This window comes from Aphelocoma coerulescens, chromosome 9, assembly GCF_041296385.1.
Source record: "Aphelocoma coerulescens isolate FSJ_1873_10779 chromosome 9, UR_Acoe_1.0, whole genome shotgun sequence".
Taxonomy (NCBI): domain Eukaryota; kingdom Metazoa; phylum Chordata; class Aves; order Passeriformes; family Corvidae; genus Aphelocoma; species Aphelocoma coerulescens.
The window spans coordinates 7845944-7858540 of record NC_091023.1 but is presented as its reverse complement, the minus strand read 5'-3'; the positions used below and the strand labels follow the sequence as shown (position 1 = coordinate 7858540).

Here is a 12597-nt window from a genome sequence, read left to right as displayed (position 1 = left end):
AATCTGTTTAATCAGAAGATTGAACAGAAACCTCCAATCTGTTTTTATTCTTTTGGTATAGAAAACCAGCTCAATCTTAGTAGCTTCCCAAATCTGGTACATTTTTTTTAGAACTTGAACTGAAAACCATAATGACCTGTTTAAGCTTTGGGGGTGGGCACAGATCAAACCTTAGAACAGTTAAGATCCCCTGGCATTTCCAAGTATTGCAGACCTTTGTGTGCAATGTAAACCTAGATTGTGATTGAGCAGGAGTAACATGTATGCAACCAGTTCTACTAAATCTGTTGCTGTGAGCTGTTACTGATCTGATAAATGAGCTTATCAATAGCCTGTTGCTGGATAAGTACCATACCCCAGCAAAGCACTGACTGAGGTAACTCTGTCCTTCCCCACACCCCCAGTCTGTCCCCGTGCAGGAGAGCAGCATGTCGTTGTAGTGATATACCAGCCATGTGTGTCACTTAGAGAGCAAGTGTCTAAATTTATCATCTCTTGCCTGGCCATGTTCCAGCTTTTCCTTTTTCCTATTCTCTCCTGCAGACATGACACCTCATTGATGGTGCATGTGCGGTATTACAGCTCGAGATGATTTTTTAAGTTTTACTTTCTTTCAGAGCTGCCTTTCACTCTGCTTTCTCTCTCTCTCTCCACAGTTGTGCAGAAGTAAGAGTGATTCTTACTTCTTTTTTTTTTTCTTCTTTTTTCCTTTTTCTTCTTTTTTTTGTTTCCTTTTTTCTTTTTTCTTCTGTTTTCTTTAGTGGACTGAAAATCAAAGCTTTAACCCTTGGCCCTTATGCAAGCCTGAGTAGTTGCTGTCTGTCTGAACAGTTAGAAGTCATAGTATTTACTTTAACAATTTAAACACTCATATGCTTGTAAAAGTATTCCAAGGCCAGCCAACAATCTTTGCTTTGAATACTAAATAAAAGATTAGCACTCAAATTTAACTGCTCTTTATAGTTCAGTATTAAAAGGTCTCTTAACTTACAGTAATAAATGCCTTTTAACTGCACCAAAAGTAGTATTTATTCAGTCTGCATGCTTTTAAACTCGGATTGTATTTCAGGTAACAAAGTAAATTGAGACAATGTTTCATAGCATTTCAAATTGCTATTGCTGTCTCTGCAATTCTTATTGGCATTTTTGTCCAATTGGCTGATATTTGTCTAGTTGGCATTGGTGTTCTGTGGTGTCAAAACAGGGTTGGTATTAGATAGGCAGAGAACTGTACTTAATTTGGCTTATTTTATATGGGGCATCTCTTGCTAAGAATGAAACTTACTCAATATTAATGTAAAATTTAAAAACAATCTAAGTGTTTATTGGCTATATGGATTCACAAAATGTCAGCAAAATGGGGACTGTGGAAAAGTCAGTATAGTCCGAGTTTTTGCATCCACTGTACCTTACTGTGTGCATTTGGAGCTTAGAGGCAGCTGTTCTTCTGATATTATCACATCTAATTTTGTTCTTTTTACATTTTTTAGGCTTTACTGCGATCACAACAACTAATCCCATTTGGTTGGTAAAGACACGATTACAGCTTGATGCAAGGTAAAGTGACAATGGGAAACCTCACTGCTCTGATAAGATTGTACTCAAGTGTTGTTAATCTTTTCTGCATCCCAAAATAGAACGAATTCTTAAACATTCAACATCGCAAATTTGGAAAGTTGATGCTGGTCTCTCTACAAGTTATACTATAATTTCTCTCTGTTTTAATCCATTCTGAGACATGCTTGAGGCACTGTAGTAGACTGACCAGCAAATTTGAGATGAAATTTAAGGTTAACAGTCTCATTAAAATCATTTTCTACCAATATGCTTGCATTTTCATTGAGTAATACATTCTCTTTAACTGTTGAGCTAAACATTCCTGAAATACAGATTAAGTAAAATAGCAAATGTTTATAAAAAGGCCGTAGACATCCTCAGGGTTGGTTGGTTTTTTTGTTGTTGTTGTGGCTTTTTTTTTTACATACAATGACTTCTAACTTATAAAAAGGGGAAGACTTCTTTCATGGATAGAACACAGGAACTGCCCCAATGTGGGATAGTCAATAAGTTGTCTGGACTTGGCACAGAATTTAGTATAGAAACTGTTTATTATAAGACTTGCGATGAAAATATAATTTTATGCAAATAGGAAGGAAGACAGACCTCTATATTCCCATCTGTTTAAAACTGTAGGGAGACACTCATATGATGCCATATGATATGTGTCCATATAAGTTACCATAACTCCTTAGAAGGTTATCTGCTGTTCTATGCTCTGACTTGCTCACTCAGACCTCTGCTGGCACAATCCATGTGCCTGCCCTTGCAGCTGTAGTGAAGCACAACTCATGCAGTGTTGTCATGGGTTTGCATAGCTGTGTACAATATTTTAACTACTTCAATATGCACAACTCAATTCAGTGAGCAAGCTCAAAAGGGGAATAAACCTTTATTTGCCAAATACTGCTTGAAACAGGTCTATCTAATGAGCATTTTCCTTGACATCAACAGTGGCTTAGTTCAATCAAATAACAGCTCCCAGTGTTGTCTTGGTTGCTGTGCCAGTTATTTGCTGAGAGCTGTAATGCTGAGGGCTGCTGTTTCAACTCTTGGGCACTGAATGCTGTAGAGTTCTTTATTGAGGCAACAATTAAGGCAAATCCATTATGCAAAAGGAAATGGTCATTTCTCTCTTGAGTCACTGACATTGATAGCCCTTTTAGGAGTCTGTTTCCAAGGAGTTTAGTGTATTATTGCATGAGAATTGGGGAGGCCTAGAGCTGCTTAATGTTTCTATGGGATACTTTTTCTTTAGTCACTGTGTGAAGTTTGGCTTGGATTCCGTGTAATGCTTTACCTGCATTTAGTGCTGAATGCCTTTGAGGGTTTCATGTTCTATGTGTTGTGCTCAGCTGTATCTGACTTGGAGCCCCTCAGCATCAGTGCTAGGTATTTCCCAAGTTTTCTCATTGATCCAAACCTGTTTAATTATTTTCCAGTCTCACTGGTTGCACCAGTTGATATTGGACTTGTTATCTCCTTTTTAGGAACCGTGGAGAAAAGCGAATGAGTGCTTTTGAGTGTGTCCGCAAAGTTTATCGCTTGGATGGTTTTAAAGGCTTTTACCGGGGAATGTCCGCATCCTACGCGGGCATATCTGAGACTGTTATTCACTTTGTCATTTATGAGAGTATTAAGAAAAAATTACTGGAGTATAAGACTGCTTCTGCCTTGGACAATGAGGATGAATCAGCAAAAGAAGCATCGGACTTTGTTCGAATGATGATGGCTGCTGCCACTTCCAAAACGTGTGCAACATCAATAGCATATCCCCATGGTAAGTGGGACATGTGCAGCTGAGACCCTGAGTCAGATCCATCAAAGGGAGTCTTCTCAGTGAGATTTGTAGCCAGTTTTGGTTTACTTGCTCGCAAAATACTTCCCTGTCTAAATAGCAGATTTAGCAGGTCAAAATGAGTATAGGATTCAGAAATGGAAGTGCAGGGCCTTTTCATAGGCAATGTGTATTTTGCCAGGGTATGGCCCAAGGTACTCAAAAGAGGTACTTTTCAGTTGGAATCTTTCCATATACTCAGCAATTTTCCATAATCTGCTAGTAAATTCTTGTCCCCCTTCTAGGGAAACAGGATGTCTAGTTTGTGTTTCAGTTGGACTTGATCTTCCTGCAAAGTAGTTGTCTATACATTGTTTGTTAATGAACTGAGTACTGAACCATTGTCAACTTTGGAGCTAAAATGTAAGCCCGAGCAATTGTCCTCTTCTGGATTGTAGCTAAGCAAATCAATTTGCCTTTTTTAGTCAAGTATCTAATACTGCCAAAAATGTAACTCATTCTGTTCTTACAGATACTTGGTTTGCTACTTTGTTCGTCTTCCTCCTCCTACTTTAAAAGAGGAGTTGTGAGATTGAGAACACAGGAAGAGGGATTTTCGTGTAAAAATCACTGATTGGTTGCTGGGAAAAATAATTAAAAGTGGTGAAAGTAACCACTCATTTTTTCTTTTTTCTTCACTGGTTTTCTTTGTACAGAGGTTGTACGAACAAGACTAAGAGAAGAAGGAACAAAATACAGATCTTTCTTCCAGACACTCTCTTTGCTTGTGCGAGAGGAAGGGTACGGCTCCCTGTACCGAGGTTTAACTACACACCTGATCAGACAGATTCCAAACACGGCTATCATGATGTCCACCTATGAAGTTGTAGTCTACTTACTTGATGGATAGCAGTGTGACAAGGCTTTCTGGAAGAAGGTGGAAGATTGAAAGACTGGAGTGGACCACTGAATGTCAATGCCAATGTGGTGGGCAAAAGGAACGTTGTATCAGGAACTAGCAGCTATGGACAAAACAGAAGGTTGATTGTGGGCAACTCTGAATAATTTTGCTGCCTTTGTGTGGTCTCATGTCAATGTGACAAATGGGAACTGCCCCATAGGGAATGCCTTCATACATCTCTTAATTCAGAATTATTCCTTTATTTTCATCTGTTAATCTAGACAAAGCCATTGAGTCATCTTCAGAGACCCAATGGGTGAGGGAGGGGACGCGAAACGTGTTCCTGAGCAGCCCTATTCACTTCTCTTAGTGATTGCTCTCAACTACATCATTTTTGTTCTGTTTTACTGCGCAGTAACCTGTTGGAAGAATGGGCAAGACAGTACTTTTGTAGCTTTCTATACCTGAAACTTCCATTTAGTTGCTCTGAAGATTCATAAAGAGACTGAGGTAGTAGTCAGTGTGTAAAGTTTTCCATGTTGCTACCTCAAGACAAAATATGGTGCAGGGACCCAGAACAGTTATTTCTTCACTACAAAAGGTGATACCTGGTGTAGCTTTTTTGTTTGGTTTTGATAGTTCTTTTTTTCTTTGGTGTTTGAGCAGTGTTGTTGGTTAGTGAGAGAGGGTCTGACTGTTCAACTCTTCAGGTTATCAGTCTGTTAATGTTGGTGTATGTGGACTTCTAGTCCTGCTGCATCATCCTTTTTCTTTTCTGGAACTTTTCTTAAGTAAGAGACGCCTATGAAACACTGTCCTGTATCATCAGTTTTCCTTGCCAACCTGTTCAGGTCACTCACACAGCTAAGGAAGAAGTTGCTGAATGCTACTTTGTAACCTTTTTAAGGATTTGTCATGTGATGAGACATCCCAACTACTCTAGCCTCCCATTTGGGAAGACAGGATTCACTCAGATAGTTTCATGCTGCCTAAGCACAAGTTGTATTACCCTTAAATGTCTGGCAAGCCTTGGATTACTAGTATTTATATGGGAATACTGGGGGGAAATGCATATCACCATGGCTAGGGTGACCAGAAAGCAGAAACCATTTGAAGCTGTGATAGATCTTATCAGTGCAGACAGGCTGTGTGCAGAAGGATGGAGAAATTATAAATGAGATCTTCTTGAAAGCATTCCCCTTGATAATTACTGTATCACTTCTGTCAGCTTGAGCCTGTGTACTGAACTGCAGCTGACAGTATAACCTTGTCCTCCGTGTTGTCTGATTATTCAGGCATTGGTTTTGTTCTGTAAGCCAATTGCAAAATAATGCCTTGCATTCAGCAGTGAGGTGTAGCTGGTTTATTCTGTCATAATTTACAGAGTTTTCCAAAATCATACAACTAGAGTGTCAGGTTTAATGTTACGGGAAGTTTTACAGCTTTCCAGACAGACACCTTTTCAGTCTGCATCCATTATCCTTACAAGGAAGATGATCATTATAAATTGGGGTCAATAGCTTTCTCCAGATAGATGCTGCTACACTGGCATGGACAGAACTGTGCTCTCAGCTCTTCCAGTGTGGTACTTCAGTACACTTGAACTGTGCATCATGTGCAATGGCTTTGTTTTATGAATGACTTCTTATGCACTTTGTGGCCTTCTTAGGGCTTATGACTTTTCTTCCTCTTACTGATTATCTGGAATCAAACTGTGTTTGAAACATGCCGTTTGATTTTTAAACAAAGCATGTGGTTCGATTTCTGTGTAAGCTGTGCAGGAGTTTATGCTGTAAATTCATAGCATCTTTGTGGCAGTGGTTCTGTAGGCTCTATGTAAAACCTCAAAGCTTGCAGAACAATCAGTCTGGGTTTTTCTCCTTTGCTTTCCTTTATTGACCCTTGTCATGTTCTCCACACAGTGTCAAAGTATTTGAGTATTTCATGTAATTCTCTGTATTAATTGCTCATCCTCTAAAAGCCACTCATAGCAAGTACAGCAACCTTGCAGTGTTGTATTGACTTCCCTGCATGGAAAATGTTCCCTTTTTAAAGACAGCATGGTCTGAGGTGTGACCATGGTGAACTTGATTGTCTCAAAGACGTGAAAGGAGTGCTTAAATGTGTTTTAAAGTGAGCTTTTTCTAGTGGTCTCTCTAGGAAAAGACTGGAGTATTTATGAATGACCTAAGCCTTGATGCAATGCATTTGTTCAGATAAATAAATGCAGGAATAGTGACTTACTGTAATTCATGTGATGTAGAAAGTGAGTCGCTCTTCAGGTTATCCATATTACTCAGTCACAGCCAAAACTTAAATTGGCAAAGAATATACTCAGCTTTGGAGTTGATGAATACAGTGAACACTTGGAGTAGCCTAGGCTTCATGAGTTTGTCTCCTCTGTTTGGATACATTGTCCCTTGGTTCTGTGTTTGTCTCCCATTCCTGGGTATTCCCTGGAATTCCCTGGGTACTGTGTGTGCCTTTTCTGGGTGAAAGCAGAGCCCCTGGAGTTGATAAGTAGGACATGTTAACAAGGACAATTGAATATGGGAGATAACAGCTAAAAGCAGACAATTGGCTTTATTACTCCACCTCTTTAAAGGGTGTTCCAACTTTGTTTTAAACTTCAGGTGTGATCGTTTTGGCTTCCTTTACATAACCAAACATAACCCCAAAGTTTCTTGGGATTTTTCATTATTTTTAAACTACAAGCACCTGCAAAATTACCTCTGATATATTTCCCAAAGATCTTTGAATTATGTATATCGTTTTCTTGATATTTATTATAAAAACTCAAAGGGAATAACAGGATGCTTCATTCAATAATATCTCTAGCTACAGAGCTGAAAGCAGTGCATTTAAACTTTCAGTAGCTTGGTCATCTTGACTTGTATTTGGATGTCATGTATTTATGTCAGCCTTGTCTGTGCTAGAGGAAAGGATTTGTGAAGAGCTCCCAGTGGTTAATTCGTTCCTCGTTTCCCTGGCTGTGCTCGGAGCCGAGGTTGGTGCGCGGCGGGGCCGGCAGGTGGCGCGCCGCCCCCGGGAGTCGCGGTAGGTAAAACCATGGAAAACAGATCCCGGGAATGCCGTCCCTGAGCCCCTCCTAGCCCTGCAGCGCTGTGCGGGAACAGGCCAGCTGTGCACGGGGAGATCCGCTGTGCCTGACCCAGTTTCTGCTCTGCGTGCTTGGAAGTGGGTAGTGCGAGGGAGCTGTGGAATGTTTTGGTTGTTGTAATTGTAACCGAGAGGTCGCCTGTCCACTCATCCATTAACACTGCCCCATGTCTGTTTACATAACGCACTCCGCATCTTCCCTTCCTGATTGAGATGTTAATGACAGCGGATTGTTTGTTTGTTAATGGCAGTTTCTGCTGTTCGGTTTTTCTTATGACATCTGTAACATTCCTCAGACTGTAGCATTGTAAAAGAATGCTTCCAGAGACAAAAGAGTGAAGAGCCTTTATAAATGTTGCTTCCTGTTTAAACTGTTCAAATTTGGAAAACAAGCTGTATGCTGAAGTGTGCCTAGGTAAATGTACTACTTTTTCCAACTTTCTGTCTGTTAAGACTGAGTTATGTAAGTTTTTTCAGTTCTTCTATTTAAGAGTCTGCCTACCCTGCATATGTGAACATAACTATGCCCTCAGAGTCATAGCTAAACGCTCACAGATGACAGATGGAGAACACTTCAGTACTCATGTGAGGTTTGCTATTATTCTTGCATACATGTAGTTGGCTGTAAATGATGTGCATTTACTCTGTATTTATATAGTTAACTTTTTTGTTTGGATTGCTTTAAACTTCAAAGCAAATTAAAATTATGTGCTTCTATTCAAATGTTGCCTTCTGTGCTAAACTGTATGCTATTTTTAACCTTTTAATTTTTCTATTATTGATGCACACCGGTGCCTGGATAGTTGTGATTAAAAATGAAAAATTCATTAGGAGATCCCAGTGAATCATTTTATCTTCTGCCATTTTATAGTAGCTAAAAATAAGGCGTTTGTATTGTACCTTTAATATGGCCTTTTTGGAGGGATTCATGGATGACCTAAACTAGTGCTATGTGTTGTGCAGTTGGATTTGAATACAGTTACCTCTGCAGAACTAAGGGGTCCTGTCTATCAAGTGAGATTCAGGAACTGGTGACCACAAAACTCGTGTCCATTTGAAGTGCCAGCTAGCACAAGCCACTGCTGACAAAACTGAAGGGGCAGTAATTCCTTAAAATACTCAGAGTTAATATAACCAAGTCCTTGAACCTGACACATTGTTAGATATTTATATTGTTTTTCTTACAGTAGTTGGTGCTTGATATGAAGTCTGTCCTCAGCTTCCTCACAAATCATTCTGCAAATGCATCCATGGGGTTTGTTTGGTGACTGTGCTGTTTTTCCCCCTCAGTGTGTGTTCTGGAACTGAATCTCTGCAGCCTCTAATATGGAGGCAGGCTGGATGTCTCTGATTTGATTCTTACAGCTATTCAAAGCTACTTGAAAACTTGCATTAAATCAGCACATCTGTGATAACTTTTTTCTTTCAGTAGCTGTTAACATGAATTGCCCTTTACCTTGCTGTACTTTCTAGCTCCCAGGCCAGCTAGGCTTAGAGGTGATCAGTCCTCTGGAACCAGTACAGGCAACCAGTGTGCTTATCCCTGACACATCTGAAATTGTGCCTCTAACTGGCATAGCTGGAATCATCTGTAATTGATCTTTCACTTTATGCTGCAAAGGAGGCAATCTGGCAGGGCAGAGCTTAGGGTAGGTCTGTGGGGATGTTTTGATGTTCATGCTGCTTTACAACCCCTTCTGCTAGAGGGGTTATGTTGAGCTTGCCATGGTCAGAAAGGTTGTGTGTAAAATGAAGTTGTATTTGCAGTGCTAATTGGTTACGACTTGGCATTAATGCAGCAGTGCAGTCTGACTGAGATGCAGCCTTAAAGCATGTGAGGCTTGACAATGATGTCTTTCACAAAGGAAAGCCCTTGAATTTGCTAATACACTTACACTAAAATAAAATGTACTTCCAAAGACAACCACTTATCTTGTATGTGCTGCTGCCAGCCACTGTGCTCTGTGCTGACTCAGAACATCCTTATCTTCCTGCACAGCTTCTGTAAAAGGCAGGAAATGCCAGGACTGGAATCCAGTTTTTCATGAGCAAATTGATGCAAACAAAATGGTGTCTTGAACTGTGAAAGACAGATTGGAGCACAGGAACTTCTGTTTGTGTGGATGGAATATTTCAAGGGATGTTCCTAAATCTGGGCTCACTACTGTAGTGACACCTCAGTGATGAGGTTGTTTGAAGCTGACTAGAAGCTTTCCAAGACAAGCTCCAGATGGTGAAATGCTGATTCTGGGTAAACCTCTACAAAGGCAATGTTTCCTCCATTATCTGTGGCTGTTTGAAAGTTGGTAGCTTTTCCTCTTTAGCAGACACTGGGGATGGGACTAAGGGAGTATGTGTTGGAATTGTCTGGAGTGTAACCAAAATGCAAAGCAGTCTGTTCTGAGACTTGGTCATCCATCCAAACTTCTGAAATACAATATGCAAGTGAGGCAGCAAATACTTTAAGGATTCTGTTAATGTAGGAGTGTCACTATGTAATTAGAGAGTAGATAACATAGAACCTGTATTTGAAAGGGAAAACAATTAAAGAGGAAAACTATGGGTTCATGTGTCTGTAGCAGAGTTCTAAGTACATCCCTCTTCTGCAAAGTATGTTACAGACATAAAGGTAACTGGCCAGTAAGCAAGAATTGCTGGTGTTAAAATAAGCTGATGATTATTTGTGATTGTCTGTATTTCACATGAAGTAAATGCAGGAGAGCCAATCTATATGGGGTTTTTGTGGAGCTATGGGATGTGAAGCCACAAAGGAAATATCTTGTTTATTCCTACACGGGTAAGATCTTGATTAAAGATCAAGTGTTTTGTTATGGGCACTGTTGGGTTGCTGGTGAATACTGCGTGTTCTGGGTGGCCTCTACTGAAGACTGACAAGAACTGGTCTTGGTATTGTGAAAATCATTTGGTGTGGTCAATTTTTTTTTTTTTCCTCTTTCTCTATATATATGGATATCTTTAAGCAGTTCATCACTTTAACTGAGCAGTAGAAGTTATTGTGTTGGTGATCTGGATCTGTCCTGGTCCAGTGCCACATGATGCTTTTCTGGCAGCAGTATATTTCTGTCAGTGTCTGAGGATTAACAGAATGACATTCATATGCTAAGATGTTAGGAGAGAATATATGGCTTTCATAGGGAATGTTCTGGGCTGGTTCATCCTGGTGCATTCCTGTTTGCATGTAGTGAGGGAGAGTCTGCATTAAGCAGGGATTTGGGGTGTTGACTGGGGGAGGTGTGTGGGCATTGTAAAGTTTTCAAGGGAACTTGGTGAGAAGCTGTCCTTTCCAAGTTACAGGCTCTGAGAATTTCACTGGAAAGGATAAAAATCTGGAAGTTGGACACATCTGAGTTAGAGCAATAGAAAGCAGCATCCTTGCCATAACAAGAGAAACAGGTAAAAATAGACTGAAAGAAGTGAGTAGGTAATGTGATTTGGTTTGGTTTTATTAATGTTTTTGTGATTTCGGGTTAGATGTGTAACAATATTTTTAAATGGAAAAGGTGTCCCCTTTGTCAGCAGTTCTCACCCAGAGGAAAAAAGCTCTCCAAGTACAACTTTGCAGAATTTTTATCCCAGTTTAGCTGGGCATGGAGAAGGTAATATTCTGTATACTTTTCAGGGCCACATCAGACTCTCTGCTATTCCTAGCTCCTCAAGACCTCCACAAGAATGCCCAGCAGAAATTTTTCTGTGAACTCAGATCACTTCCCTCTAAAGAGAAAAGGCCAATTCTCCTAAGACTGTTCTATTTCTCTCAGGATAGACTTTAACTAAAATGAGCACCAGCAAGAGCCTTTTGGATATGGATGCTGAAGGGAGAGCACACCTCCTGACAGAACGTGCTCCCCACTTTCTGTAGTTTATCCTTTGGATAGGAAAAGGAAGTAAATGCTGAAGAAATAATAACTCTGTTCTTGCTAAGAAAGCCCAGTAAGTGTGAATCTGTTCCCAGAAGTGGGTCACGCTTCAAGGAATTCTGTGAGAACTCGCAATGGATTTGCCTAGGTCTTCTCTTTCAGTCTATCTGGGAGCAAGGTCTGCTTGGGGAAGAGTTTCCTTCCTCATTCCCTGGAAATAGTTGGAGACAGATCCTGCTGTTAAGACTTTCACTGCCCACAAATGCTTTTTCCTGCCAAAAATTCTTACTGAAGTGCAAATAACTTTTTTTTTCCTCTGTCTGCTAAAGGCGGGCAAGCAGAATTTGTTTCTAAGCTGGTAAGTTTTCATTACAGTTCTCAGTTACTTTCATTCTGTCATTTCTGGAGGTATTTGTTTCCCTTCTGTCTCTCCCGGAATGCAGCTAGCAGCAAAAGTTTAGAGTTCTGTTATCCTGCACTGCCACTGTAAATGTTTCTGGCCTTTGCAGGGACTTGCAAGTTGATTTGGGGAGCTCCAGCTGGATTTGTGCTGGATATGCTTAGAGACTTGGAAATATGCTTTGAATTACTTGAAACAAGAATGATCTATTATCATTCACACATTTTCCTAAGAGACTACTTGAGGGGAAATACTGAAAAATGACAACCATTCAGCTCTGCTTATAGGGTGGTCCAATATTATTCCCTAATTCATTCAGGCAACAGACAAAGATTTAAAGTGCTTTCTTTGCAATACTAAAAATTTTTTTAAAAAATCACAAAACCAGTATGAAAAATATTGACCTTTCCCCCTTTGGGAGAAGAATATCTGCCCTAGTCCCTAATTGTTATAAACTGAGGAGACCGTTGCCAAAATTTTATAGCTTGGATGTAAATGGAATATTGCCTCTTGAGCAGGAGCAGCTTAGAACTGTTAAAACCACACACACACACTTGGCCACACAGGGCTGAACCAGTTAGAGCCAGCGTTCCCCAGAGCTCAGGGCAGCCAAAACTAAACTTTCTTCCCATCACCTTCTTTCCCAGGGTAAAAAATTGTTTCCTTATGGCAGGGCAGGGACACTGGAGTGGTCCTCAGGTATTATTGGGTATTTCTGTGGGACAGCATTCTTCTAATTCTCAGGATCTGAGCTTTTCACTTGGGCTGTCACTTACCTCACCCTTCTCCCCCTCCACAGAAAGGTGATCAGAATTAATTTGGGAAGGATGGGATTTTTAGAGATGACAGACAGGGAAAGAGGCTGAAAGCCCAGTAAAAGTATGAGAATTCTGGCTTACTAGGAAAGACAAAAAGATATGACCACCCTCTCCTTCCCAGATAGCTCGAGAAAGATTAATCTTTG

The 12597-nt window shown here is 40.3% G+C and overlaps 1 protein-coding gene across 1 annotated transcript in view; it reads left to right on the top strand.

Annotated features, from left to right (window-relative positions):
- Positions 1-8188, top strand: part of SLC25A36 (solute carrier family 25 member 36) — a 30234-nt gene extending 22046 nt beyond the window's left edge. Inside the window, exons 5-7 of the mRNA XM_069023814.1 lie at positions 1491-1557; positions 3048-3337; positions 4051-8188. Coding sequence (XP_068879915.1) covers positions 1491-1557; positions 3048-3337; positions 4051-4244 — 551 coding nt within the window. The 3' untranslated portion in view covers positions 4245-8188. The remainder of the gene's footprint in view (positions 1-1490; positions 1558-3047; positions 3338-4050) is intronic.
- The last annotated feature ends 4409 nt before the right edge of the window (positions 8189-12597 follow it).